The 27,499-nt window shown below is 40.7% G+C and overlaps 1 protein-coding gene across 2 annotated transcripts; it reads left to right on the top strand.

Annotated features, from left to right (window-relative positions):
* The first annotated feature begins 1,397 nt into the window (after nt 1-1,397).
* On the top strand, nt 1,398-26,195 carry RIPK2 (receptor interacting serine/threonine kinase 2). 2 transcript variants are annotated; one of them, XM_054192014.1, is made up of 11 exons: nt 1,398-1,621; nt 4,760-4,913; nt 6,089-6,244; nt 8,888-9,045; nt 12,457-12,506; nt 12,846-13,007; nt 16,165-16,250; nt 16,433-16,522; nt 17,123-17,228; nt 20,431-20,610; nt 21,837-26,195. In XM_054192014.1, exons 1-11 carry the CDS (start codon nt 1,434-1,436, stop codon nt 22,160-22,162), a joined length of 1,656 nt encoding a protein of 551 aa, XP_054047989.1. In that variant the 5' UTR covers nt 1,398-1,433; the 3' UTR covers nt 22,163-26,195. The 2 variants fall into 2 exon arrangements, with proteins under 2 accessions (XP_054047989.1, XP_054047990.1); XM_054192015.1 differs by lacking the exon at nt 1,398-1,621 and adding an exon at nt 1,990-3,812.
* The last annotated feature ends 1,304 nt before the right edge of the window (nt 26,196-27,499 follow it).

Raw genomic sequence — 27,499 nt, 5'->3', positions numbered from 1 at the left:
TGTATCAAAGTTGAAATAGTATGACATATAGTACTACCGACATGATAAATACAGAGAGGATTATGCATAAACAGATACCCAAAACTTGTATATTGCAAATTTTGCATCAAAATTACACTTCTGGGAAACCACCTAGTGTGTGTGAAGGACAAAGGCTAAATGAAAACTGAAAATAGAGTAAGTCAGCACGTGCTTCATATGGCTGCTCAGTGTGTTAGCAATGCTGCAGCATTTGGAGGATATATATCATCCAAGACACAAGAAAACTGGAAAAACATAGCAAATCTATCAAAAGTACTAGGACCTAGACGGACCTAAAAAAAAAATAATTGTCATGCCTTAAAATGCATGCTGTGAAATATTGCATGGTACCATAGTCTGAAAATTTAGCTCCTTTCCCTCATTCTCTGGTCCATATCCATTACTGGGAGAAAAGAGGAGAGGTGAAAAGCCACAGACTTTTTGAGTGTTATGTATGCCCAAGATCCACACAGATGGCAAGGCGAGGGATTTGCTCTGTTTACCTCCATCTCACCCTGCGGAACTGTCACTCCCTGTGGAAAGCTACAGACTTCTAACTTTAAGCTAAAGCATTTTGTTAGCCTATGAGAACTTGAGTGGGTGAACAGGCCTTGCAAACTCTCCCTGCATAACCCTCTCATAAAGCTATCACAAACACATCAGCAGATCCAGCAGCTCGCACTGAGCGGGGGCAAAGGTGAAATTGTGCTTTTGGGAAATTTCGAAATTCCCTTTTTGAAACGCCGCTATCCTGAAAAAAAAAAAAATCTTCCTAGGAAAGACAGGGAGGAGATAAGCGAATGTAAGAGCTAACTCTGCTCACACTTCATCTGAGCAATGAACACACACCCGGAACTGCACAAATCACAGCTCCGCAGAACGGCGGGCGGCGCCGCCGGCCGGGCTCGGCCCTGCCGTCCCGCATCATCCTTCTAAAAAACAGAAATAACACATCCCTCGCCCTCCTCCCGCACGGAGGGTGTTGCTTCCCTCCTCTCCCCCATCCCCGGCCCGGGGGATGCCTCCCGGCACGACTTTCCCCGGACGGGGTCGGGGGATGTTCCATCCCCGGGCCGGGGATGCGCTCCCCAGGAGAATGGGGATGCGCTCCCGAGGAGAATGAGGCTGCTGCCCCGGCACAGCTCTCCCGGGGGAACCCCGGTTCGCTCCCGGGTTTCTCCTCCCCGCAAGACTCATCGCGGCGGCTCCGTCTTCCCCGAACCCGAGAATCCGCGGGAGGCCGTTTTCCGCGGGGAAGGGAAGTCGCTCCTCCGTGGGGTTGAAGGAGGAGCGGGCTGCCGGCGGCCTGGAGAGGAGGCGGGCCCGGGGAGGGGGGGGGCGGGTGGAAGAGGCGGGGAAGGAGGGCAAGAGGAAGGGCTCTCCGGACCCGTCCCCGGCGGCGGAGTGCGAGGATGAGCTGCGGGGATGGTGGAGTCCGGGCGGGCGCCATCAGCTACTCCCTTCCCTCCATCCCATCCAACAAACTGCCGGATTTGCGTTTTATCAGCCGCGGGGCTTACGGTACCGTGTCCGCCGCCCGCCACGCTGACTGGAGGGTCCCGGTGGCCCTCAAATGCCTGCAGGGACCGCTGCTAGATAGGTAACGGGGGTGAGGAGGGGGGACCACGGGGACGGGGCATCGCGGAGCGGGGCGGCCCGGGGGGGGGTGAGGCGGGTGATGGGGGCGGCGCGGCTGCCCCGGCAGCCGCGCCGCCCCCATCACCCGCCTCACCCCCCCCCCCCCCGGGCCGCCCCCCATGGGGAAGAACTGACTTGAATCCGCCTTTCCCCGAAACCAGGAGGGGGGTCCCACGCTCCTTCGTTGCCCGCGCCACTCCGCGAGTGCGTCCCGTCGGTGGGTGGAAGGGACCCGCGGGGCGGCGGGACCCGGGTTCCTGGCCGGGCGTGGGTCGAGCTTGCCACGGCCGAATGTGCCGGCGTGGGTTCAGTTCGTCCTCTTTCTGGGACTGTTGGTTGCTATCCATTTTCCTGAAGAATCAGCAGGATATTGAAATACAGTGATTACTATAGGTTTGTTGTTTATCGTGAGAGACAGAGAGTCTATACGGCATATATTACTGTATCCACTAGAGGTTGCTTCTAGCTCCTAGAAGCAGCTTCTCTGAGGCAATGCACAACTGATATTTTTCCCCCCCCAGATCTCACAGTACTGAGACAAGCTAATTTAAAATAATAGGCTTGTAGGCCCCCCCATGCACAACTGATATTTTCCATTAGTCCTTCAACTTGTAGCAATTGAGTTCCCCGTTTTCTTGGGGCTCAAGTGACAGTGTGTTTGTTACTGGAGCTGTTGCTCCATGTAAGGGGGCAGCAGGTAATAATTCTTCATCCATCTCTGCCCCATTCACTCCCTGTAGTGCCAATTTTTTATCATATCAATGCAAACTTGCTTCTTCTTAGGCCGTCCGAAGCCTGCCTGACTATCATCCTGCCTCTTGTGTCTTATCTAGGTGTCTTCAGTCTTTACTGCCCCAGGTTTCTTCTACCTAGTGTTAGGCATTTAGGCAGAATAGCTTCACTCAAAATTACAAGGCTCTAGTCTTGTGACCCAATATGCTAGAATAATAAGTTGTTTTAAACTCTCTCACCCCTTATTCCCTGGGTGTGTATCTCTGAAATTTTGCCAGAATGAAATGGAATCTCAGTTATGTTTTTAAGCAGGAATACTGTGTTCTCTGATAAGTTTATTGTTCGTTTTTTTTTTTCTTTACTTTAAATGTCTGCTTAAATCCCTGCTAATACAATGTTTATCCTCTGCACTCAATCGAAAGAAAACCAACAAATATTATTTTTAGCCTTGCAAGAATTTAGATTAGCGTGACATCTAGACCATGAAATTATGATGAAAAGGGCAAGTGAGGTAATCAAAATAATTCATCCACCTACCATATATCATGCAAAGCTTGGAAATGGTATTAGAAGACTGAAATCTGTAAAAAATCTGTTATTCTCAAGTCTTTGCAGGAAGTGATTTGTCGGCTGTATGACAGGCGACATAAAATGCCATCCTGTAAACGCTGTCAAGAACAGGGAAGAGTTCACGGTGCAGGTAATTCCCCTAACTAGAAGCTGCACTGTGTATCCCAGAACTTGGAGTGTGACCAGCCAAAGAGCAAAGCCAGTTGGGAAGGTATTGTGGGCTTATAGTAATTTAGGCATTACTCAGTGCCCTTCTGATATAGAGCAGACAAAGATGAAGTGACTTAGAGGCACAGGAATAGACCTCAATATGTTGCAACTCATTTCCCGGCTACAGCTGAATCCTCATGCAGTCTGGGAAAACCCCTAACTTTCTCAAACCCAGTCTTTTCTGGAGACAGGGAGGAAGGGAGAGAGTTGTGTCTTTTGTCTCCTGCTTTCCCTGAAGGATGCCTTTTTACTTGGATCATTTCCTAGAGTTTCATCTAATAGGAGCCTTTTTCCATCACATAGATAAGGACCAACTATTGCCATTACTTTCACGTCCATCTAAAATCAAAGTTTTCTGTTGTAAAAGCAGCAGGCTTTAGTTCTCCAGGCTTCCTCTTTTCCCCATGTACTCTGACAGCCTTTTCTTTGGGAGGGCTAGGTCTACATCGTTGGGTCCAGACTGATGTGAGCTCTTCAGTGCGTACCCTGAGGATGATGGACACAAGCCAGCTCTCACCCAGGAGCTGTGTACCCACATGAACAGTGTGCTGTGCGGGGCGAATCGTGATGGGCATAGCCCTGGCTTGTGTGCCCTGGCGCAGCTGTATGGCTTCTGAATCGGGCTGGCTCACATCCAAAGGGTCAGTCTGAGTCAGTATAAAATCTAAATCTTTTTTTTCCCAGTTATCCTTCACAGTCTAAGTATCCTCACTGCCAACAAACCTATTTTGTTCAACAACATTTGAGATACAAGGCATACCAAATAGTTCATAGTTTTTAGGAACAGAAGCATATTCAACTATAAAACTTGAGCTTCTCGAATCCAGATGCTGCAAGGTCTGAATTTGTAAATAAGCATCAAATTCACATTAATGAGGAGGTTTGATGTAACAGAGAGCATTCCCACAGCCAAATTCAGGAACCCAAACATCAAGAGTCTGGTCTTTTCCTGCTTTCTGTGGAACCAGGGAATCTTTTTTCCAGAGGGTGATTCAAAGCAGGGGCCCAATTTGAAGGAACAATTTGCATGAAAACAAAACATAGTTGTTCCTTTTCCTTCAGAAACTGAAGGTGCATTCCTTTAGCCCATAGTATTTTAGTGCACATCAGTGTCCACTAAATTTAAATGGATGGAGAATTGCAACTATTCAAATCTCCATTCTGTAGGAGATTAATATTGGGCCTCAGTGAAAACTCAGGGTTTGAAGATGGGCAGTAAAATTGGACAAATGTAGTTGGTATTACTGTTATGGTTACACGGGACGGTGAAAGCTGGACTTCTGACTGTATCCTTATTTACTGGAAACATGGAGGAAATGTGTGATGGAAACAGAGAGGTTTGTGTGTTACAACAAAACTGGGGAAGCTATCTTGTATTTGCATTTGCAGATTCTAATTTGCCTTACAGTATCTTGTTATCAAAACAAGTGTAGTAGGAAACATATGGTGAAGGGTGGTGGTATTGCATAAAGGTACAGAATTTTTTAAAGAGAATATGAGAATAAAGAGAGAAATGTGAACTCAACATCTGCTTTGAGTTTCCTAGTATTGGTATGGTAATGTTTTTTGTTTCTTTGTTTTCTTTAAGTGATAGAAACCACCTTCTAAAAGAAGCAGAGATATTACACAAAGCCAGGTTTAGTTACATTCTGCCAATTTTGGGAATTTGCAACGAGCCTGAATTTCTGGGGATAGTAACAGAATACATGACAAATGGGTCATTAAACCAGCTTTTACATGGGGTAAGTGTACTTACAGTCTTTAAATGCAATCCCTGTTTTATTTACATACAACATACAATGTTGTTTCAAATAGATTGTGATTTCCGTACTTAACAGAAGTAGTACAGTAAAGTGTATTATTAGTAATATTTCAAATTAAAGAACAGTCATTATCACTAGTAGGTTCTGGTGCACAGATCGACTTCCTGTATCCCAAAAAGACAACCAAACTCAGAAGGCTTTAGTTTTATTACCCTTCTTCCTTTAATGTCATGACCTATAACTGGCTTCATGTTGAATTAATACAATTGCTTCAAAAAATCTCTGCTGTTCTCTAATTAGAAGCTGAAATGCTTACTTCAGCCTGGGTTTCAGAATTACTGTCAATGTAAATATGAGTATTTACAATGTAAATGTCAATGTAAATAAAACACAAAGATGAGGGTTTTTTCCTGAATTTGAATCTTTATTAAAAATCTGAACAGATACGGATATTTCTACCAGATCTTACTCTCAGGAGTGGGTTCTCCTGTGCTGAACTCGCAGTTGCTCCCGTTAGCTTGGTCTGAGCATCCAGCGTTGCTACGGTAAAGCTGCTGCAGTTGTGTCTCAACAGCACTGCAGTCTGGTCTGTACCTTTAATATCTCATGCCTTAGGGAGCTCAGCTGTGTGTTTTTCGCAAAGGCATTAGTGTCAATGGAACTTTTAAGATTTCAGTTGAGTTTTACTGCCTTTTTCTTGGTGTATTAATATTTATAAAGGTAGTATTTTGTGCTAGGTTCACCACAGCTTTTTTCTTTCTTTTTTTTCCAAATGTCAGTTGAAGGTATGATTCTTGCCTGCCTTTGTGTAGTACTTACAAGCTGTGGGTTGCAAGTTTCATACAGGAGTTCATCTGTAAATCATATTTCCATAGGAATGAGTAACATAGGAAATGTCCCACATCATGTATAACAGTCATGAACTATTAGGTGAATGCTAGAGAATGGAAACGTAACACTTCACGATTAACATTTATGTATTTGTTTTAACAGCTAACCAGCTCAGTTACAATTTTTAAGGAGTTCGTGTAATGTATATTTTAAAAGATTACTGTTTGTCCAAGTCACTTTAGTCTTATTATGAAAGTCTTTGTGTTGTGCTGTTAGATCAGAACAGAGGATTATATTCTGGTTTTGTGGTTTTATCTTGGCAGAAGGATGTTTATCCTGACCTTCCTTGGTGCCTGAGATTCCGCATTCTTTATGAAATTGCTTTGGGAGTAAACTATTTGCACAACATGAATCCTCCATTGCTGCACCATGACTTGAAAACCCAGAATATTTTACTGGATGATGAGTTTCATGTCAAGGTAGAGTTATTTAATTCTTATGTTCTTCAGCACCCAGAATGAGTAAAAGTGTTTTAATTATTGTAGAGGAGGAAGACTGAGGATGTGGTCATACAGAGGGGACATAATTTTATGCCAGATCTTTTCTTCTCTCCTTGCAGACAGAACTTACCAACTTCTTTTCAAAACTCTGCTTTGCTCAAGTGTGGATTTGATCCATCTGAAGAGACCAGAAAGCCAAATTTTTGGGCTGTTTGTGCTCTAGCAGTAGCTGATACTCAATAGCAGTGATGCTCTCGTATGGCAGCCTTCCAAGGGTAGCTACCTCTGGCCCTTTCTGAGGAGAAAATAGAAAGTGTTCCTGTCCAAGATGCTCAGACAAGTTAGTTCTGGGGGACAGTAGAACCAAATTCAAACATTAATACCCCATTTGACATTTGTCATGCAGTATATACGTATATGTTCTGTTCGCGTAGTATAAGAACACATAAAACGTAACTGCAAAATATGAACATGTTGCAAGATCGCTTTTGTGAAGCTCCTTAGAGAAAGCAAACACACGCAGAGAAGTAATATTAGTTTAAAACTATAACTCTGCATTTTAAAATACCACTGCCACGATGTGAAAAAGAGACTATAAAGTACTTCTGACAAAATGGTTAGCTGCTTCCATAATTGCAAGAGTTGATTGGGTTTTTTTGTTGAAGATCCTCTGTTTTTCAAATTGGTAGAATATTCTATTCAAGGAGATGAGAAATAAGAGATATTTTGCACTTAATTTATACTTGAGTGGCGAATGCTTCAGTTGTTACCTTGAGATGAAGCTTTTTGTGAGTCCTTGAGCACAAGGATCCAGTGCTAATCTCTTCTTTCTCCATTGCCAAGACATTCTTCTTGGCAGCAAGGCGCCTTACGCAGCCTTGTCTCCGCTCACGCCCTCAGCAGCTCATACCTCCTCCCACTCAGTTGTGCTGGTATTGCCATCTCTCAGGCTTCCTGATAAACCTGACTGGAGGAACTGGTCCAAGTAATTTTTTTTATCCACTTTTTTTTTAATCCCTAACAGCACTGTTGCAGCCTGGTGCTCTGCCTGACCACATCTAAACATTTGCTTTGCTGGAGCAGTTGAAGGGAAGAGGTTAACTCTTGCCCTACCTCCTGTAAGGAGTCTCTGGAGGCCTGTCCCTAGGGTTTTTAAGTGGTTTGTTTGGGGGGAAGCAAGACCTTATAGCAGCCTGCCAGTACCTGAAGGGGGCCTATAAGAAAGCTGGGGAGGGGCTGTTGGCAAGGGCATGTAGCCATAGGACGAGGGGCAATGGTTTTAAACTAGAGCAGGGTGGGTTTAGATTAGACATTAGGAAGAAGTTCTTTACAATGAGGGTGGTGAGACACTGGAACAGGTTGCCCAGAGAGGTGGTGGAGACCCCATCCCTGGAGACATTCAAGGCCAGGCTTGATGAGGCTCTGAGCAATCTGGTCTAGTTGAAGATGTCCCTGCTTACTGCAGGGGGGTTGGACTAGATGACCTTTAGAGGTCCCTTCCAACTCAACACATTCTATGATTCTATGATTCTCTTAATTAGGACAGCTGGCAGGAAACGCAAGGAAGGTTATCATGCATGCCAAATAGAAGAAGTATTGCATATGTGTAAAAGTAACACCATTCATAGAGTGATGTCCTAGATCTACTAAAGGAGCAAGATATTGTGACAGTTACAGTGAGGAAGGCTTGACGAGACTGAATTGTAGAGAAAAAAAGGTTATTTTTCTCTGTGGATTCTGACTGTACTCTCTCCGGAAAGATTATTTCTGTTATCTTAATTGCCACGGTGCTCACACAGGCTTCTTTGTTGAAAATGTTTTTGGTCTTATGTAAAAGCTGGACAAGTGCAGAGCTCATCACTGGCTACTTATCCTTCTCCCTTGTATGTTGATCACTCTGCAGCTCAGCCAGGAAGCTTATTCTGCTGGCTGTTCCTCTTCCTACCTGTAACCTAGCCTGACACCTTGCTCCCTGGCTCACGGATGTCTGGGAATGTAAACTGAAGTCAGTTATTCTTTATGTAGATGTACTGTAAATTCTGTAGGAAGGGACAAGGTCCCAATATATTCAGCAATTTTTTGCAGCACAGGATTTCAGAATATCAAATTCATTAACCCAAGATTAATATTTCATAGTTTTGGGGGTAAGGTGGAGTGCCCTAAAATTTTTCTGTGAGAGCAACTGTCTCAGGATATCTGCAAGCTAAGTTACATACAGCGATTATGATTTATCCTAAATTTGTGCTTTCTTCACAACCAGGGAGCTAGAAGTACTCGGTGGTTTTTTTTGTTTGCTTTTTTTAACCAAGGAAAGTTATATGCTTCATGCAGGACAGAGACAGACTCCCATAGCAGACTTTCCAGCCATAGAGTATAGGAGTTCTTCCTTAAAAGAACAACAGGATAGGGCAGAGCTATAGGGATAGCGTGAGTCATGACCTGGGAATGCTTTCTGAAGGGAAGCTGGTGTTTCCTGTTGCTAGGACAACCACATACTTTCTGTGTGTCAGGTTAAGGACTTCTATCGACCTGTTCTTTCGGGAGGGATTTCAGGAATTTCTAACAATGGTCACCAGATAAATCCAGTTTTTGGTCTCAGAACAACTGATTTGTCCTCTTCAGATTGCAGATTTTGGCATGTCGAAATGGCGTGTCATATCCATGTCGCAATCACGAAGTGAAACCTCTTTGCCAGAAGGAGGGACAATTATCTACATGCCACCTGAAGATTACAATCCCAGTCAGAAAACCCGTGCAAGTGTAAAACACGATATCTACAGGTAACTCATGTTGTTCTCAAGTGGGCTTTGCGATCCGAATTCAAATTTGATTTACTGAACTTAGACTTTAACATATTTTCAGCAATTTTACTATTTTCAGAAGTGTCATAAGTTTATAAGCAAAGTGAATCGGGGAAAATAGAATTGGGTGGTAGCTGGATTTGATCACCCATTTCTTTAGGAAACACCGTGACAAATGTAATGCTTCAGAAATTAAGCTAGAACTACAGAAACAGACAGAGGAGGCTGGTTTCTATAAATAAGCGTACACATAGAGACAATGTAGGGAGGGGAAAAAACGTTTACACCATTATCTCAATGCACATACCCTTGTAATTTGTGCACATCAATTAACACAATTTGCAGAATGTACTCAGGGGCAAGAAGAAAACATATTTTTGGAAAGGGGTTAGGAAAAATCAAGGTGATGGGATTAGAGGACGTATTTAGAGAGCTCTCCTTAAGGAATAACTTACTCTATGAAAGTTCAGGTAGATTTGCGTCAGTTAGTTCTCAGTAGTAGAAGTAATAGAACAGGAAGTAGTAGATTGGTGGCAACGTGTAGAGCAAAACGGCAACTGCTCTTAGGACATTAAGAGTTACAGTTTGCTAATCTAAAAAGGCTTGGAGAGCTCAAAGATTACTTGAAGGATTGTGAAGGGAATTGTCATGTATAAATGGGGATTGAGGAGGCATGAAGAGGCACATCGTTCTACCACCTTTACCTTCAGCTGTCTTCGACAGGGTTGTATTTTGGTGAGAGATGAATCAGTCTCAGAAGGTCTGACTGACTTCCAGGGACACCACTATTTCTCTTAATTATCCCTTACCTTTAAGGGGCACACAAAGTTCCTTGACATTCCTGTGCAAAGGATAGAGATGGTAACATACCTGCTTTCCTCACCCTTTGATGAGAAAATCTGGACTAGGAAGACATTGAAAAGGAATAACGGTATATTATGGGGAAAGAAGTAGTGTGACATTATCTCCTCTGGCGTATGGTTCTTCACAGAAAGAGTGGTCAGAGACTGGAATAGGCTGCCCAGGGAGTGGTGCAGTCACCATCCCTGGATGTGTTTAAGACTCGTTTAGATGTGGTGTTAGGGGATATGGTGTAGGGGAGAACTTTGTAGAGTGGGGTTGATGGTTGGACTCGATGATCCCAAGGGTCTTTTCTAACGTAAATAATTCTATGATTCTATGATTTTAGAGGATTTGAAAGTGTGGCTGGTGGCTTAATAAGTGAATGGAGATAAGGAGAACAAATATTTGTTAACAAGAAAAAAAATGTGTGCAGAGGAATAACAACAAAATGGGAGAAAGTAAGAGAGAAAAGATTAGTAGAAGATGTTGGAAAACTGACAGATTAGGAAGGAAAGAGATTATTTGAGAAGAGAGAAAAGAAACTGAGACAATATTGTAAAGAGGGATGGCAGTTCAAGGCAGGAAGACATGAAGGTTGAGAGACAGTGAAGGAAATGGCCACCAGAAAGGTCACAAGGAAGATCTGCGCTCAGGATCAGAAGGAGATGCTGTGAAGCAGAAAGAAGAAAGGAAAACCTGACTAGTGTAAAGAGGGATCAGCAGGAAGTAGTGTGCTGTAGTGGTGTAGAATTGAGAAAATAATCTTTAATTGTAGAGAGATTCTAAGCTGAATGAAAAGCTGGATATCTGATTAATTGACCACAGCAGATACAGCTGAATGCTGTTGAGCTGTTGAAGCTAATTTGTGAGAAAGGATCTTTCTTAAAGAAACAAATCCTTAAAAGTGCAGTCAAGCAGCATTAACTTTTTGAAAAGGAACGATTTGCTGTGCTAAAAAAAAAAACCCAGCCTGCATGAATTTCTCAGGAATGCATCAAAAGCAGGCTTTCTAACAGGGAGGACTGCTTTTATTAAAAGTTACTTTAATAATTTTTTAACATTAATGAAAGTTAAAATGGGAATGGAATAAGTAGTTAGGAAAGCTCAATTTATATGATTGATTTTAAGCATCAGTTATTTTATTCTTACTTAATTTTTTTTGTTTCTTCCTAATTGGTAGCTGTTAGATGATACAATGCTTAGAAGCAGTTAAATGTAACCTGTATGCAGAACTTTGTACTTCTTAGTGACGTAGGAAAATACTGTCTTTGTGTACAGTTACTTGAGTAGTTGAGCAAATATTTATTCTGATAAGTGTAATTCTTCTTTAGCAAAAGAGCAATTCTTTGCATAGTTTCACTTTTATTGCTTCAGTGGAAATTGGATTTCAACTTTTTTGAAGTAACATTTAAAAAAACTTTTCAATCTAGTTTTAAACTGATTTACTGAAAGAATAAAGGACTAGAGGTAAGTCTACAAGGATATGTTTGAAATTAGAAATGAGATTCTTAAGCAGTGAAATATTTTTGCTCTCTCATTTTAGCTTTACAAATACTAGATTTATTCCTCACACCAAATTCCTAGTCTTAAACAGGAAAACCAGATTTGGGGCTTTTATGTTATTTTATTTTATTTGCTTTAACTTCATTGATTATTTTTTTATAAATGAAGTCAATGCTTCATTTAAATTAAATAATCTAATCCAATTTAAATTACAAAATTGTCTGAAATGACCTTCTTTTTTTTTTTAATATATCTTGATGATTGAAGAGAGTGACTAGTCCACTAAAGATGGAGCAGATTTGTATTCACTGAGCCACTGACACATTCATGTCAATGTGAACGGAAAAAAAATCTAACCGGTTTGAGTAAGCAGATGTGTGTCCAATCTGCTGGGTACAGTTCAGGGTAGGCTTCCTGAGAGTCTCTTTTGTAAAGCGGGTCTTGTACATAAAAGTGACATCTCTCCCTATAGAGAAGATTGCGTATGTTGAAAGTATATATGGCTGTGAGGGAAGCTGGAGTGTGCTTCCCAGATGGAAGTCCGTTATCTTACCTGACTCAGACTTTGTGTGGGGATGGAGGTGTGGGTGAATGCCATTCTCCCTGCTAGGACCCTGCTTCCCATGGGAATGTCAGAGAGTGTCGATCCGGACTGGGGAGATGCCACCGTATTGCAGTTAGGACACAGCAGTTGGGACTCTGGGGCTCACTTCAACTTGCATCCTGAGATTTAGACTACACATATGTAATTCACAACATGTTGGTAGAGCAGAGCTAATAAAGATGTGGAATAGGAGTTTATATGCCGTGTACCTTTTCTGTGCTTAATATTATTAACTAGTTCTAGTTGAAGTCACTAGTTAAAATTCCTGCAAGCTTTCATATATTCAGGTCATCTTTGTAGTTAGCTATAGTCAGTCCCGTGTGCACATGCAGGACAATTTTAGCAAAATGTTTTTAATAAAATGTAAAGCTGAGCACATCGTGCTATTAAGTATTGGAAATCTCAGATAATATCTTCTATACTTTTTATACTTCAAACAGTTATGCAATTATTATGTGGGAAGTGATGTCAAGGAAACAGCCATTTGAAGGTAAGGCCGTGTCTTCCTTTAATTTATTTTTCCAGCCTTATGTAAAGGCTAAACCTGAGACCTGAGTACCCGGGGACTTCTTTTTAAGGGTTGCTTTTTAATAATTCAACTTGTAAACTTGCTGAAGAACACTTTGAGTTACTTTTGAAATTAGACTCTTTTTCTGTATTTTTTTTAAAATTAGTGTTGTTTGATAAATTAAAAATTTTGTAAAAAAAGAAGCATAACCTTATTTTCGTGAACTGTTAATACTGTGTCTGCAAACTAAATTATTTCTCCTATAGTAACCTATTTATATTGCATATATTTCTAATGAATGCACGATGTCTATTTTGACAGAAGTTATAAACCCCTTGCAGATAATGTACAGTGTGTCACAAGGACAGCGACTAGATTTAAGCAAAGAAAGTTTATCAATGGACATTCCACATCGAGTGCTCATCATAAGATTGATAGGAAGTGGCTGGGCACAAAACCCGGATGAAAGACCATCGTTCTTAAGTGAGTTTACCTTTCATAATGGGAAAAGATTTTTAAATTGCCAGATTTCTGTGGACCATGGTACTTACAGAGCAAGGTTATAGTCGCAAAAGGGAAATGGTAAAGATGTCACAAGATACATGTGCCTAGTCGTGTTGCGTATGATAAGGTGCTTGCCTGCTTCCACCCTGTCTGAAACAAACTTTTATGAGTGGAACTACGTGTGTGCCATAAAACCAAGTTGTTAGTTGGAGTCTTTTGCGTTTGCTGTCTCTAATTTACCTGTGAAAAAAGCATCATTTTTTGTTTAACTACTTGCACTTGGTTGGGGTTTTTTTGTTGTTGAAGGGAACTTTTGGTTTTGGGGGAAGTGAAATACATAGTGAGTACTATGGGATTTATGAGCAAGCTGGCAAACACGCCAACAAATCATTGCACATCAGATAAGCTATAGTGACTTCACGTTGTGTTTGTATCTCAGTATAAATCTTTTTCACTTAATCTTTGAATGTTCCACCTCCCAGATTGAGCAGGAACTGGTCGAACCCACGCGCTTAACTTTCTCTTTCCCTCTTTCCTTCGTTCAGCTTTTTGTCCACGAGACCAAATATAGATACTTTCCACCTTTTTTACAGTGGATTACAGAATTTAGAGAATAAGATTGAAGTGTGAGCTTGTAGAGATAAGAGTGGCATAGTGTGAACTGGAAAAATTTTGGTTTGATTTTTTGGAAACCTGTGTTTGTCACATTTAACCAACATACTTGGTGTATGTTGAGTCCAAATTTATCCCCCATAACAATTTCTCTTAACATACTCAATTTTGTGGTGACTTTCAGCTCTTGTTTGGCCATTGCGTAAAGGTACTTCCATAAAAATTGGCAGAAAGCAATTACCTGTTTTCAACAGTGAAATTTGCTCTTGGGAGTGTTGTTGTGGTCACAACTGTCAGTGTGGTGAAGCTGAGAGTGGTTCCTGCAGCTGCCTCGCTGTGCTTCTTTAATTTGCTTGTGCTTTAAAAACTTCCTCCCTGCGCCTTTGGAAAACATGATCCTAATTCTGTAGGAAAAGCTAAATTGCCTTGGAGAGGCAAAAATGTAGAATAAGAGAGTTACTGAAAGTATTCAAATATAGAACAGTACAAAGAGATGTGGCTTCAACAATTCTATATTTTAAGTTTCTCATTGGTTATGTTGAGGATGCAATGACTCAAACCAGAAATACTAGGTATTTTTATTTTGTTCTGGTGGGTTTTGTTTTTAGGGTTTGTTTACATGGGATTTTTTAATGTGAAGAGTAAAGAGGTCTGCAATCTTAGTGTTTCATTTATAGCTTTGGCGTACAGAACTTTTTTATTATTTTGAAAATCTTATAGGCATACTTTCTTTGAGCTGGAAAGCAGTAGAAAGTTGCTGTTCACATAGCTTAGAAAGAAATGTTCATAAATTCATTTTTTTGCATCAGTTTGTCAGAGTACAAAATGGGGACACATCCAAACACATACAGCATCTTCATGTTCAGTTTACAGCCCAAAATGAATTAATTACATGACCTTTTTTGAGGCATTCTTATTTTTGTATTTAAGAACATTTTGAAATGTCAGTTTATATGACTGTAAATTGTGGATTGTTTTTTTCCCAAGCAAGGAAATATATCTATTTATAATATTTTTTAAATCGAAAAGAATAGACACATCATGATATTTCCTTATGTATTCTTGTTTTCCTGTGTCAGTTAATGAAAATAAAATAGCAATCAAAGTCTATGGTCACACTGAAGGGATAATTACCTGGGATGTGTACTAAAGTGTGAGCTAACTTGGGTTCTGTTAGTGTCGTGTCTGTAGTAAGATGATCTTTGAAGAAAACATGCATTGCTTTTCCCCCTACTTTACTATCATAAAAAGAAAGAGGAAGTTGCAAAATGGTTGCAAAATTAAGGGAAGTAAAGCTCACTGATTGGGAAATTTTGCAATTACCATAGCATGGGGCGGGGGGAACTAAAATATCCAAACACCCTTTTTTAAAATAAACTTTAAATAGAAAAGGTCACTTAACCTGTCTATTCCCCTTATAAAGAAGGGACAAAGACTACTTATCACCATGCTTCTGCATGTACTTGGAATGTGTACCTACAATTTAATTATAATCAACAAAAATTAACAGTGCTAGTGTTTCAACGTGGAAAATGGAGTGCCAAACCTGTAAAACTCCATTTTAGCTGATGCAAGAAAATAAGAATCCTAGTATTGAACGTATGTCTTGAAGATGCTATTGGAAAAAAAAAATAATCTGGGAGAACTATTATAGTAAAAAATAAAAAAATAAGGATGCAATGTATGGATTGCTAGTACAGTAAATAGGTTTTGCCGAATGGGTGGAGTCCATAGAAATGCAGTAGAATCGTGATAACGTCACATCATCCTTCCCTGAGGTTTTTTTGTTGTACTTGAGCACAGTTTCAAAGAGACATTTTTATCGTACAGTCATCTCAAAATTTGAAATACTTAGTTCTGTAAACCTCTCAGATTGGAAAGCAAGGGAGTGTAGCACAGGTTGTCACTTGCTTATTGGGTTGTCATGTGTCTCCCGATGTGAGTAGATGGTTTTTGCTTGACTTGCTGCCTTTGGTGGGCACGACGACACTATCGTTGGAGTCGCTGGATGTGGTAGGTCAGTGCTTTGACTATCACCATCTTCTCTGTCCCTGCCGCACAGCATTTGTTCTGGATTTTGCTGTGGTGAGGGTTTTTTTGTTTATTTTTCTTATGTAAATATTTAACACCTCTGCTAGAGTGGGAAGACAGTGACCCGCTCTGACGTCTTGTGCTGTTTGGTCCCATTTAGCAAACCAGGCTCATTGATACCTTGTAATATAGCAAACCCACTGATCTACCCATTCCAGGAATGCAAAACTTGCAGTCGGGCATCAAAAGAGTATGGATCTCTCTTTTGATACAGGGTGCTGAGGTGGCCAGATCAGGACAGGGTTTGATTTGATGATGTGAAACTGTTGCGTTTGTAACAACAGGTGAAAGCAAGAAACTTCTGTTTAGGAGCGTACGTTTGATATGTATCAATAGACAAATTACTTTTGTAAATGTAAGAAAGTAGCCTTAGCAAAATGAAAACTTGACATCCACCATAAATCGTTCAGCGAAGTACTCTTTCTTTGTTTAGAATGCTTAATAGACCTTGAGCCAGCCCTGCGAACATTTGATGAAATAGCTATGCTGGAAGCAGTAATTCTGTTAAAGAGATCAAAGGTAAGTGGATTTTGTTACAGTTATGAGTTGGTCAAATAAGTTGGTAACTTTTGCTTGCAAAAAGAAATGTCATTTCCTTTGTCATTCATTTAATCTTGTATCTGGCTGAAGCATGTGTTTGTAGAGAGCTTTCATCTTGTCTTATAGTAGGAATTTAATACAGGTAAATATGTCTCTTCCAGTCACTGTATGAATCGCGATGTATTTACAAGAGTGGAAAGATAACAGATGTGGAGCAGATATCTCTAAATATACCTCTGAATCCCCAAGAGGTAAATATTTTACATATTGCATTTGGTATGTTGGCATCATTACAGATCCTGAGAGCTTTAAGGGGATGTTAACTTGTTCTACAGTTTACTTTCCTGTGCAGAAAAGGCATAAAATGCATTAGTTGAGCTGGGGTGTAAGAAAAGGCATACCGTATAGGTGAAGACAGAAAAGGGTGTGTAGGCAGAAATAAGAAGGGCATGTTTGGTATATCCTCTAAGCGTGGAAAAGCCAGTCCCTCAAGGAGGAATGCAGCACACAATGTCTGCAAACTGTAAGAGACCGTCTTCTGCTCCCTTGCACCTCTACAGGGCTTGCTTGTATAGGATCATATAGATTTGCTTTTACATTTTGACGCTTACTGCTGCTTCTTTTGATTCTTAACTAGTAATTAAAATTCGATACAAAATTGCAGTTGGGTTTGGAAAACCACAATTATTAGGATTACATAGATTTCTTCTGTTTTACTGTATTTTAATTATGCTGTCTATTGAGCATTTAGATAGTAAGAAAAAGACAGTGATGGGACAGTACTCTGTAAATCATTTCAACTTTGTATTTATTTAATGTGTATTTTCATTATACAACTGGAATCATTTTAGGAAACATCTTCTGGCTTCATACAATGTGATGCACTTCCCCTTCGGAGCATCTCTCCAGATATGTCAAGACTCAAGTCTGTTCCCAAGTGTAATATCCTCTCATCAGGTAGAGATACTCATGACTTCATATAAATTGGCCATTGCAGCCTTACGCTCTCAATGTAACATTACATTTGCATAGTAGATAGTTGGGTCTCTGTTTATGTCAGAAAAGAGATTTGTTTTGTAAATAAATAAAACAGCTTTAATAAATAGATTGCCTTGCAAAAGTATCTGCACAGACCTTTTGTAGCCATCACCTTTTCTGAATAAAAGTTGGCAAAATTCTCAGACAAAACTCAATCTTGAGATTTTGTTGACATCGGAAGCTAGAAAAATGCAAGGGGACACCGGTGAAATAGCAATACATGGCAAAACTAAAACTGCTCATGAGTTTCTTCTCTTGAAAGAATGCAAATATATATTTCAAAAGAATGGAGCATCCTTTGACTTTGCAGGGACCAGTGGTGTGAAAGCAGACAAGATGATTGACTTCTCTGATAAAAGCAGGACATGGAAACTTGTTCTGAGGTGCTGCAAAACTGGAGATACTCTGGTAGAGGTAGGAGGGCACAGGTAGTTTCTTTTCCAGCTCCTGTTTGAACACCTCCATGAGTCTGGGCTTGTACTCAATGTACTAGAAAGATATAAATACAGCAGGAATTCCAGGGAAAATAAATTATGGGAGGCTTAAGGAATTTGAGTTACAGGGGAAAATGGCAGAAGGCAAATGTAGTGTAGTTTGGCTGTACCTCTACCCAAGCATTTATCTATACACATAGCAAAAAATCTTAGAGATGAAGAAAACTTGGTGTTACCAAGCTTAATAGGAATGTTGTGATGAATTTTAGGAAGTGGAATATTAGATTTGATTTGAGCATAGACTATAAGTGTAATCAGCTAAGATATTGATAAATGTCAGCCCTTCTTGCTTCCGGTTCCTGTCAAAAATTGTCATGTCTGCCTGTGGAGGACATTGATGTGGTGGTACTATTAATCTGATCAGTTGGTGGTCCTTTACAGAGTCACTGCTTAGACTTTGTTGCATATATTTATAGCCACTGTAAAGCCGGTGAAAATAGTGTCTATAAAGCCATATTACAGAAGAAGTGTTTTTTTATTACTTTGACAATAGCTGTATCAGGTAGTTTTATAATGGAAAGCAAGACTTGCGTTCTTCTTACTTTGACAAAATTGTATGCAATCATTTCACGTGAAAATCTGTTCCTTGGTATCTGTTGGCAAGGGATGAGTTTGGCATGGCACCAAGGCAGAAGTTGATGACTATAGATTTTAGTGGAGTTGTTTTTTCCACTGATACAATTAGAAGACTGTTTCAGAAACTCGCTCCTTCAGAGTTAGGAACTGTCTTCTAACTTTCAGCCTCTTTAATTTTTCTTCCCTAGCCAGCTTATACACAGACTTGTTCTTGGGCATTTAAGCTTAAATAGCTCTTTTCCCATTTTACTTCTGATATAGAGAATAATCCTTTAATACACTTTGTTTTGATAGACAAACAGGATATGCTCTCTTGAAGTCCATTTGTAAAATAAGCTTCTTTGTTCTCCTGGTATCCTACTAGTCCTCCCTGAGCATGTTCTCACTTAAGTCATTGAACTAAGGCTACCAAACATCTGTACTCAGTATTAGAAAAGAAGTGTGACAAGTGTTTTCTGCCTAAAACAAGAATTTTACTTTACTTAATACAGCTTAGAATTTTATTTTCCCTTTCTCACAAGATCCTTCATTACTGAATAATCTACCTAGGTTGTTGGTTTTTTTCAATTCCAAATCATTAGCCCCAGCCTGAAGCAGAAAGTCGAGATCTCATGTTTTGTGCTACCAAATTACCACTTCTATTACTTTAGTCTTCTAGGTCAACTAGGTCCTGTCTGAGTAACCTGGGTCAACCTTTTCTTTCTGAAAAACATCTGCAGATTTAATTTGCCTGTTTCTATTTTTTATGCTATGGCCACTGGTCAAGTTCATTTTCCCATACTAGTACAATCCCAGTAGTTTTTCTCTAATGGTATTAAAGAACCATGTGTGCTTAGAGTTCCATAACAATCTATCCCAGCAGAGCTGTTTAAAATTCTTTTCTAAAATGATCTTTCATTCACACCTGTTGTCTCTTAATCCTTTCTCATTCATGGAGTAGGTAACATCTGCTGCTTCACACTATATAGCTCTGCCCATCTTACTTTCTCTCTCTCTAATGAAATGAAAAGCTAGTTACTATGGGTTCTAATCCACCATTTTTTACATAATAAGAGTTCCATTTCTTTCACATATTTCTATTCCTGCTCCTTGTTCTTATAGCCAGTCTTCCACAGATCAACACTCTGATCTGGGAATGCACCTTAAAATACCTCCATTCGATGGGTATCTATAAATCCTGAGCTGTCTGAGGGCTACCTGTTCTTTTTGTGTCTTTAGATGTTCATCTGAATTCTTACATCTTCATCTCTGGTTCTTAGTTGACATCTCTGAAGCTCTTTATCAAGTGACACTGTGAAATTCTGTAATAAAAACTGTATACAGAATTAGGCAATATCATCAGCTATTTGTCCTCTCTTCTTTGGGTCATTCCTACCAGTGCTTTCACATCCATCATCTTTTTCTGCCATATAAAATCCTAAAAATAGAAAGTATTAAGCTTTCCACCTGATAAAAATCCTTTTTTCCCCCTTTCTTTGCAAATGCTTACATGAAGCTTTCTTGAAGTCATATGCTGTTTTGACTGACTACCAAAAGCTTCCATTGGCTTCCCACTGAATATCACTGTTGGGCTTCATGTTCTTTCCCTCCACCTGGATCTTTCTTTCGTTTTCCTACCTTTGTAACACTGCCAAACTTCATCATAATAAATTAGTCAGCTTTCATACTGACTCCTAGCTACCAAACGCTTGAAGAAGTTATTTTGTTCTTCTGGTGCCTACACAAATTTTCTGTCAGACAGTTTTTTTTAAAGCTCACATCTACTGGATTTATTCTCTCAATCTTCTTTTAAAATAAAACAAGACCCCCAAACCCATGCTCAAGCCCTGGTAAAAGATAAGAGACATAAATGTCCTCAAAACCTGAGTGTAAGGAATAGTGTGTTGTATTTAAAGTTAATTTAGGTTCTTAATTACTTGTTTCAGGGAATTGCTCTAACTAGGCTCGTGGCTGTTTTTTATTTGAACATAGAATCATTGCTGTTCTTTATTTGAACATAGAAGTAATATGTGTCCTGGTTTTTTTCCTCCTTTTTTTTTTTCTTTTTTGAGATGGAAATTCTGAGGTTCTGCAGTCTCTCAGTAGTCAGAGCACGGATGAAAATATCTCTGTAACTCAGAGCGCCAAACTTCTTTTGCATCCATACAGCCGTTTTCCCTCATCTGAGAAGACTATTTCCGATGCCTCGAATTCTGCATCATGTGTGCTGCGATCATCACCGATTCCTTCAGGTACAGCAAACACTGATTTAATTCCAAGACCCGCAATAAGTGTCCTAATAAATATATGTGTGTATATGAAAAGGAAACTGGAACTTTTGTTCATCTGTAAAATGAAAACAAAGCATTCTGCAAATTAAGAATGCAAGTAATTCTGTCCTTGGAGCCTTATATTACAAAGTAAGGAAAACAAATGTAAAATGCATCTAAGTACGTGTACCTGTAGCTCCTAGCGTTTTTCTCTCCTTTTAAGCAAACTTAATTCCTGCTGCCTTGGGTCTTCTTTATCCCATTCCCTTTGCTCATATTCTCTCTCCTTTCTCCTACTGCTGTAGCAGTGCTGCAGTCCAACAGAACAGGAAAAAAGTTAGTTCAAGCTTAACTCACCTTGTTGCCTGTCACTTCTTCTCACTTTTTAAGCTTGTCAGTCTTCCTCGTAGTAATGGTGGGGTAAAGAGAAGCATCAGTTGTGTCAGCATCTCACCTTTAATCTCCTATGTTAGTTGACAGCCCCACTGCATGATATTCCTATGCACCAAATAACTGTTAAAAGCGTGCTTCCAAAAAAAAATAACAAAAAGAATCTTTAATGCATGATGAATTATTCAGAGGGATATTTTTTTATGGGCCACACAATAACATGCAACTTCATAAAGATCTGCTGCATCATCCCTCTTCTGGAAATATGAGAATTGGCACCTTTTCCCTGTGTAAATCCTCAGCTTGAGGAAAACACACAGGAAACTAGAGGGGTGTTTTCAGTAAACTTCAATAAAAATCCCTCTGGAAAGTGAAGTTACCAATTCTGTCTTTTTTTAGTACCAGGTTGTGTTGAACACTGGAATAGGTGGTGCACAGTGACTGTAGAGGTCCCATTACTTGGAGGCGCCCAAAATGCAGCTGGACAAGGTCCTGAGCAACCTGAGTTATCCCTGAAGTTGGTCCAGCTTTGAGCAGGCCATTAGACCAGATGACTTCCTTGAGGTTCCTTCCAATCTAAATTATTCTGTGATTCAGACAAAATAAATACTTTAACCACCAAATTTGACAAATTGGAACATTTTAAATGTGGAATACAGTAGTGAAATGTTAAAAGCATATTTAGTAGTCCAATGTTTTTCTGACCAAAACCAAGTTTTAAACAGCTCTTTTCTCAGCTTGTTCTTTGTTCTATGACGCTATTTATTGACAGACAGTTACAATGCTAATTTTTTTTTTTTAATCCTCTCCAATCTCAGATTTTGTTTTGGAAACCATACAACATAATGTAGCTCATCAATGGATCCAAAGTAAAAGAGAAGAAATTATTGATCAGATGACTGAAGCATGTTTGAATCAGTCACTGGATGCTCTGCTATCAAGATTTTTACTCATGAAAGAAGACTATGAACTTATAAGCACCAAACCTACAAGGACATCAAAAGTCCGACAACTCCTTGATACCTCCGATAGCCAAGGAGAGGAATTTGCCAGAATTATAATACAAAAGCTGAAAGATAACAAGCAGCTAGGACTTCAACCTTATCCAGACATTGTATCTAATTCTCTAAGACTGCATCTTTAAATTTATTCTTTGTGTATGAAGCCATGTGAATATTTCTTGTAACATGAGTCTTGTTTCTGTATAGTAGTTTGTACCACTTTGTCTTTACTGTGCCTTTGTAGAGTCTCGGAAATGACACTGAGTTCATCTAGACTGCATTTGGTGAGTTACAAATTCATCAGTTGGAGTGCAGTCATAAAGCCAAACACTTGACACTTATTGACTTGATTCATACAGGTATTTTGTTTATACATGACAAAGAAAAAATATTAAATGTTCCCTGTTTTACATATTTTCTGTTTATACATATCCTTTCCTTTCACCTCACAGATTTGAGACAACCCATCTCAACTTGGAGTATTGGTTTTTCTCCCACCATCTTTCCCATAGAGGGAGGAAAAAATCTAGGTGCTCTATTTTGGGGCTTGCATGCTGTGTTTATAATAAATTTTCTTCTTTCAGCCTTACTGGTTACTCCTCCCAAGATACCAGAGAAGAATGGTAGGTGGGAGGAAGTTTACATTGCATTTTTACAGGATTTTTTATTATGTCTTGTTTTGTTTTTCCCATTTTGTTGCCAGGGCAAGCGCTTCAGACCACTGCATAAGAAGAATGTCAGTCCAAAGAGGAGCCCAAGGGCAAGGAGGACATTGTGCTGATCATCTTTGTTCTGCTAAGAACTGATACATTAGAAAGGGTGCAGCTGTAGCCTTTTACATTATTTGGTTACACCCGTTTAAACTCCTCTTGAAACCATAGTATGATGAGATCCGCATACAGCTTATATAAGGCAACCCTCAATTAATACCTCTTTTACATTTCCTTAGTTAATGCCTCCCTTACCTTTGTCATCTGCCATAAGTATTTCTCATCTCATGTTGCTGGATCAAACTTTTAATTCAATTTTATTTTTAGTATTTACATGATGATCAGTAGTTTGGGTCTGTACAAAGATCCAGCATGCACTGTCCTGCCAGGCTGGAAGTGATGTGTATGGGTCTCTTCTGCCATGACCTGCCTCTAACCTTCTCCAGACAACATCTGGCCATCCTTTTTTGTCTGAAGGGTGGCGCTAACATGTTGAGGCACAAATGGGGCCACCTGAGAGGAAAAGGTACGTGGTATTTTTTGCAGCTCATTTAAGAAAGCCTTAGTGACTTTACCTAGGTGGCTTCAAAAGTAGTGAAAAAACTACTGTTTTTAATTTGTCAGAACACAGCACAGGCAAATGATTTTTACAAGAATTAATAAATAATTACAAATTCTGCTAACACTAAAATTTGGGAAACTCCAAACTTCATGTGCAAGAAAGCTGAAATCTACCTAAGCTACCATATAAAAAAGAGCAGATAAATAAGAAATCCTGAGTGATGGCTGTTTGGAAACCCATGGAAGTGCGACATCTGCCCCATTTCAATGATTCAAGCTTCAGTGTGGGCATTACCAGTTGCCAACAGCTTCGTTTTTTCGGTATCTGACTTAACTTATTTTGTGAACTGAATCACAAGAATACAACGTATAATTTATAGGATAGAAAAGGGGAGTTTTAAATTTTTTGTAAGTTTTTTGGCATAAACTGGGAATTTGCATTTTATCCTGCTTCTCTCTGAAGGCTGTAAAATTCAAACTAGATAGCTGAGAGCAGGAAAATGGTGCAATGAATGGTTGTGCTATTTGTAGAGCAGAGCTGAAGATGTCCAGCAGGGACAGGCTCTGAGGAAAGCTGACAGCCTTGCCAGTGGAAATTCGGTGCCAGAACTATGTTTTACTGCATGTCACATTTTAAGCCACATTTGTTCATTATTAGTTGTGCGTAAAGAAAGCTTTGTGTCATGCAAGGTAGCAAAATAGCATTTCTTAGATGTGTGTCCAAAATTCATTGTGTATTGTATTAAGAGGTTTCCTCAATTGTGGTTTTAGAAACTAGAACAGAGGCTTCTTCGGGGGTATCTTTTTACAAGCTGATATGTTGTTCTTCTAGTAGGGTCTGCATGAGTCGCAAACTTTGTAATTTATTATTTAAAATTATGTGTAAGAAGGTAAAAGCAGTCCTGTTATGTGTAAAAAGCTTTGGCTTGCCAGGTTGCACTTGGCCTGCCAGGTGGCGTCTGATGTCTCATGTCTGGGGGTCCGCATCTTCTTCCTACTTCCCGGCTCTTTGAAAGCAGCCTTAGAGCAAACAGAACTTTAGCACAGTACGGATGATACCTGTACAGGCTGGCAGACTGATCTGAATTTGTGATTTGTGCTGTTGATCCTTCTTGGTGCTGCTACTGCACCTTTGCACTTGGTTGCCCCTGACGTGTTCTGCAGCCTGCCAGCGTGCCTGCTGCAGCTTTTCCGCCAGCACCGCATGAGCTGCTGTTCCCCAGGGCCATGCGGATGGGCGGTGGAGCCCTGGCGAACGAGTGGGACAAATCCCAAAGCCATTCCAGGTGCTGCCAAGGCAACTGTGGTAGTTGCCCACCCTCCAGTCTCTTCAGAGTGGAGAGGAAATGTTGGACGTAAAAGATGAGGATCCACTGGTAGGACACCTGGCTGAGGGAAAAGAGCATTCTGTTGCTTTCTGAAGTCCCCCTGCTGCCTCTTGCCTGTCAGTAGGGCATTATTATTATTAAATGACCCCTAGCTTGGGGTCAGTTAGTAATGACAATGATAAATCTGGCCTACAGAGCAACGGTGCTGTCTTGCTGCTTCAGTCACTGTGGTCTGCCCCTCTTCATGTGCCATCACCCAGAGTTGGCATAGCTGCAGGAAAAGTAATTTTCTACCCCCAGTCCTGAATACACATGCATCTGTAAGGCCATGGGTGTTGTTCTAGCCAAAGCCCAGCCCTCAGGCCACTCAACAGAAGAACTCGGTTCTATCTCCCTTTTCTTTCCTTGGACCCTAAGCCTGCCTCCATAAGGGAGTAGAATACATAAACCTGCCCTCTCCAACATAGAATCATAGAATTGTTAGGGTTGGAAGGGACCCTAAAGACCATCTAGTTCCAACCCCCCTGCCAGGGGCAGGGACACCTCCCACTAGATCAGGTTGCTCAGAGCCCCATCCAGCCTGGCCTTAAACACTTCCAGGGATGGGGCTTCCACTACCTCTCTGGGCAACCTGTTCCAGTGTCTCACCACCCTCATGGTGAAGAACTTCTTCCTAACGTCCAGTCTGAATTGACCCATCTCTAGTTTTAATCCATTCCCTCTAGTCCTACCAGTACCTGACATTCTAAAAAGTCCCTCACCAGCTTTCTTGTAGGCCCCCTTAAGATACTGGTAGGCCACTATAAGGTCTCGTCGGAGCCACGTGTCAGGCACGCACAATTTCCTCAAGAGTGAAATGGAGGAGGGGGCAGCCACACTCGGGACTTGAGGGATAAAGAAGAAGAGGTAAGGAGAAAGCTTTGGGGTAGGCATGGGGAAAGGGAGGTGAAGGCTGTGTGCCTGATCCACACAGGGTGTGTATAGGGTGTGTGGATGTGACAAACATATAAGCCAATACGTCAAAGTCTGGTGCTGCTTCTGTTGTTTAACTCCAGGACTATGAAAGAGGAACAGAGTTTCTGTGCAACTGGAACACTCAGCACTGTTTTTGACTGTGGCAACAAGTCCAGGGTTGGCGAGGACAGTCAGGCACAGTCATGCAGTTCATGCACAACTTCTCTGTCAGGAAGCCCAAGTCTGGGGTGTCTGCTACAGTCATGCCAGATCTGGGGATGTGGCAGGTGGGACCCTGTTTCATGAGGGAAAGGGTTGGGAGCGCGCGGGATGACTACCATTTGAAAAGCTGGTTGGTTTCCCCCCAACACCTTCCAATACACAACAGTATTTTGTGCACCCCTCACTTTTTCATCGCAACTCCTAACAGATTTTTCAGCTTTTTCACTACAATGAAGAATGCTGCTGATGTTTCAGAGCACTGTTTTTCTTGACAATAAAAGCTTTTCTCTGAGTTTTTACAGCTTATTGAGAGCCTTTTAAAATCTACACATAAAACCATCTTTTTACTTGTACATGCGGAAAAATAGAAACATAGGACTATACATACTATTTTGCACTTGTTACCGTTAGATTTCATGTGCCATTTTAGCACCTAGTTGCTTCGTAGTGAGAGATCCTCAGTCACTTAGTAGTGGCTGACCCTTGTGTTCTGCTCCCACACCTTGAGTTAACGTGGTTGGTAGGGGTTCCTTGACGTGGTCTCTGCACTGTGCTCCGACCTGCATCAACTTCATGGGAAAGTATTTTTTTCCATCAGGGTTAATTGTAGGCGCCTCTGTTGTAGCGGAGGACCGCAGGAGCCTGTGCTGGCTGAGCGCTAAGACGCAGGGGGCAGAGGTAAGGAACAGGAGGCAGCAAAGGACTTGGCAGAGCTGCAACTGAACAGTTTGATGCTTCTGGGCAATGGTATGAATGAAGAGGGCTGTGGAAATCATTGAAGTACTCTTGTTTCCAGTGCAGACTATGAAAAGCCTTCCTCAGCAGTAATGGAAGCGTAGGCAAGAAACCAGAAAATGTCACAGGCTCATTCAGGCAGCTGTACCTCACTTTGCTGTTTCATAAGCAAATGTGTGTATGTGTAGCTGTAACACAAAGAAGAACTGCTGCGAGCAGTAAGTTGTCAGAGGAGAATCCTCACTGCAGAAGTGCTAGTCAAATTCTGCAAGACTGTAAAAGCGAATGAGAAAAATATGTTATAAAGGAAGTCACATTCACTTCTTCACACTATCCATCCTGCTTACTTAAAATGTAAATAAGTGTAGTCTTCCTTTGCAAAGGAACTAGATTTTGTGTTCACAGAAGAAATGTTCAAGAAAGAAATGTTTTTCGTGCAGACTGCTCGCTTTATGATTGCTCAATGCTGATTTATGTGCTGTGCATTTGCGGGAAATGTTGAGTAGGACGCAGCCATCAGGCTCAGACCAATAGTAACATGGGAAGCACTAATGAAAAAAACGTTTTGTTTCGTGTTCCAACATGCGGCCTCTACAGAATTAAAACAAAGGGCTGAAGCTGGCTCAGGAGGGGGATCTATGAACAACGTAAAGGTGCTCCCCAGCCCTAAGAGGGGGCAAACATCTGGTGACAGACCCCCTCAGGGTAGCACACAATCAAAAAAACAGTTTGGTGCCCCAGAACAGAAACAGGACAAATTCAAGGTCAAATTTCAGAGTGAAAATAATTATGCATTCTTGAAAATATGCATTCTGTTTTGTAGGCTATAGTTTGTTAACACTGCCCTGACAGAAGAAAAAGATTTTAAGATGACAGAGACCCTGATTAAGGCATGTAGAGCTCAGCCTCTCTGCTCTTCCAGAAGAAAGCAACATCCCTGCAAAACAATTCTGTTGCCAAAATGTTTCTT

This window comes from Rissa tridactyla, chromosome 2 (genome assembly GCF_028500815.1).
Source record: "Rissa tridactyla isolate bRisTri1 chromosome 2, bRisTri1.patW.cur.20221130, whole genome shotgun sequence".
Lineage (NCBI taxonomy): Eukaryota > Metazoa > Chordata > Aves > Charadriiformes > Laridae > Rissa > Rissa tridactyla.
This window is presented reverse-complemented; position numbering and strand designations above follow the sequence as displayed.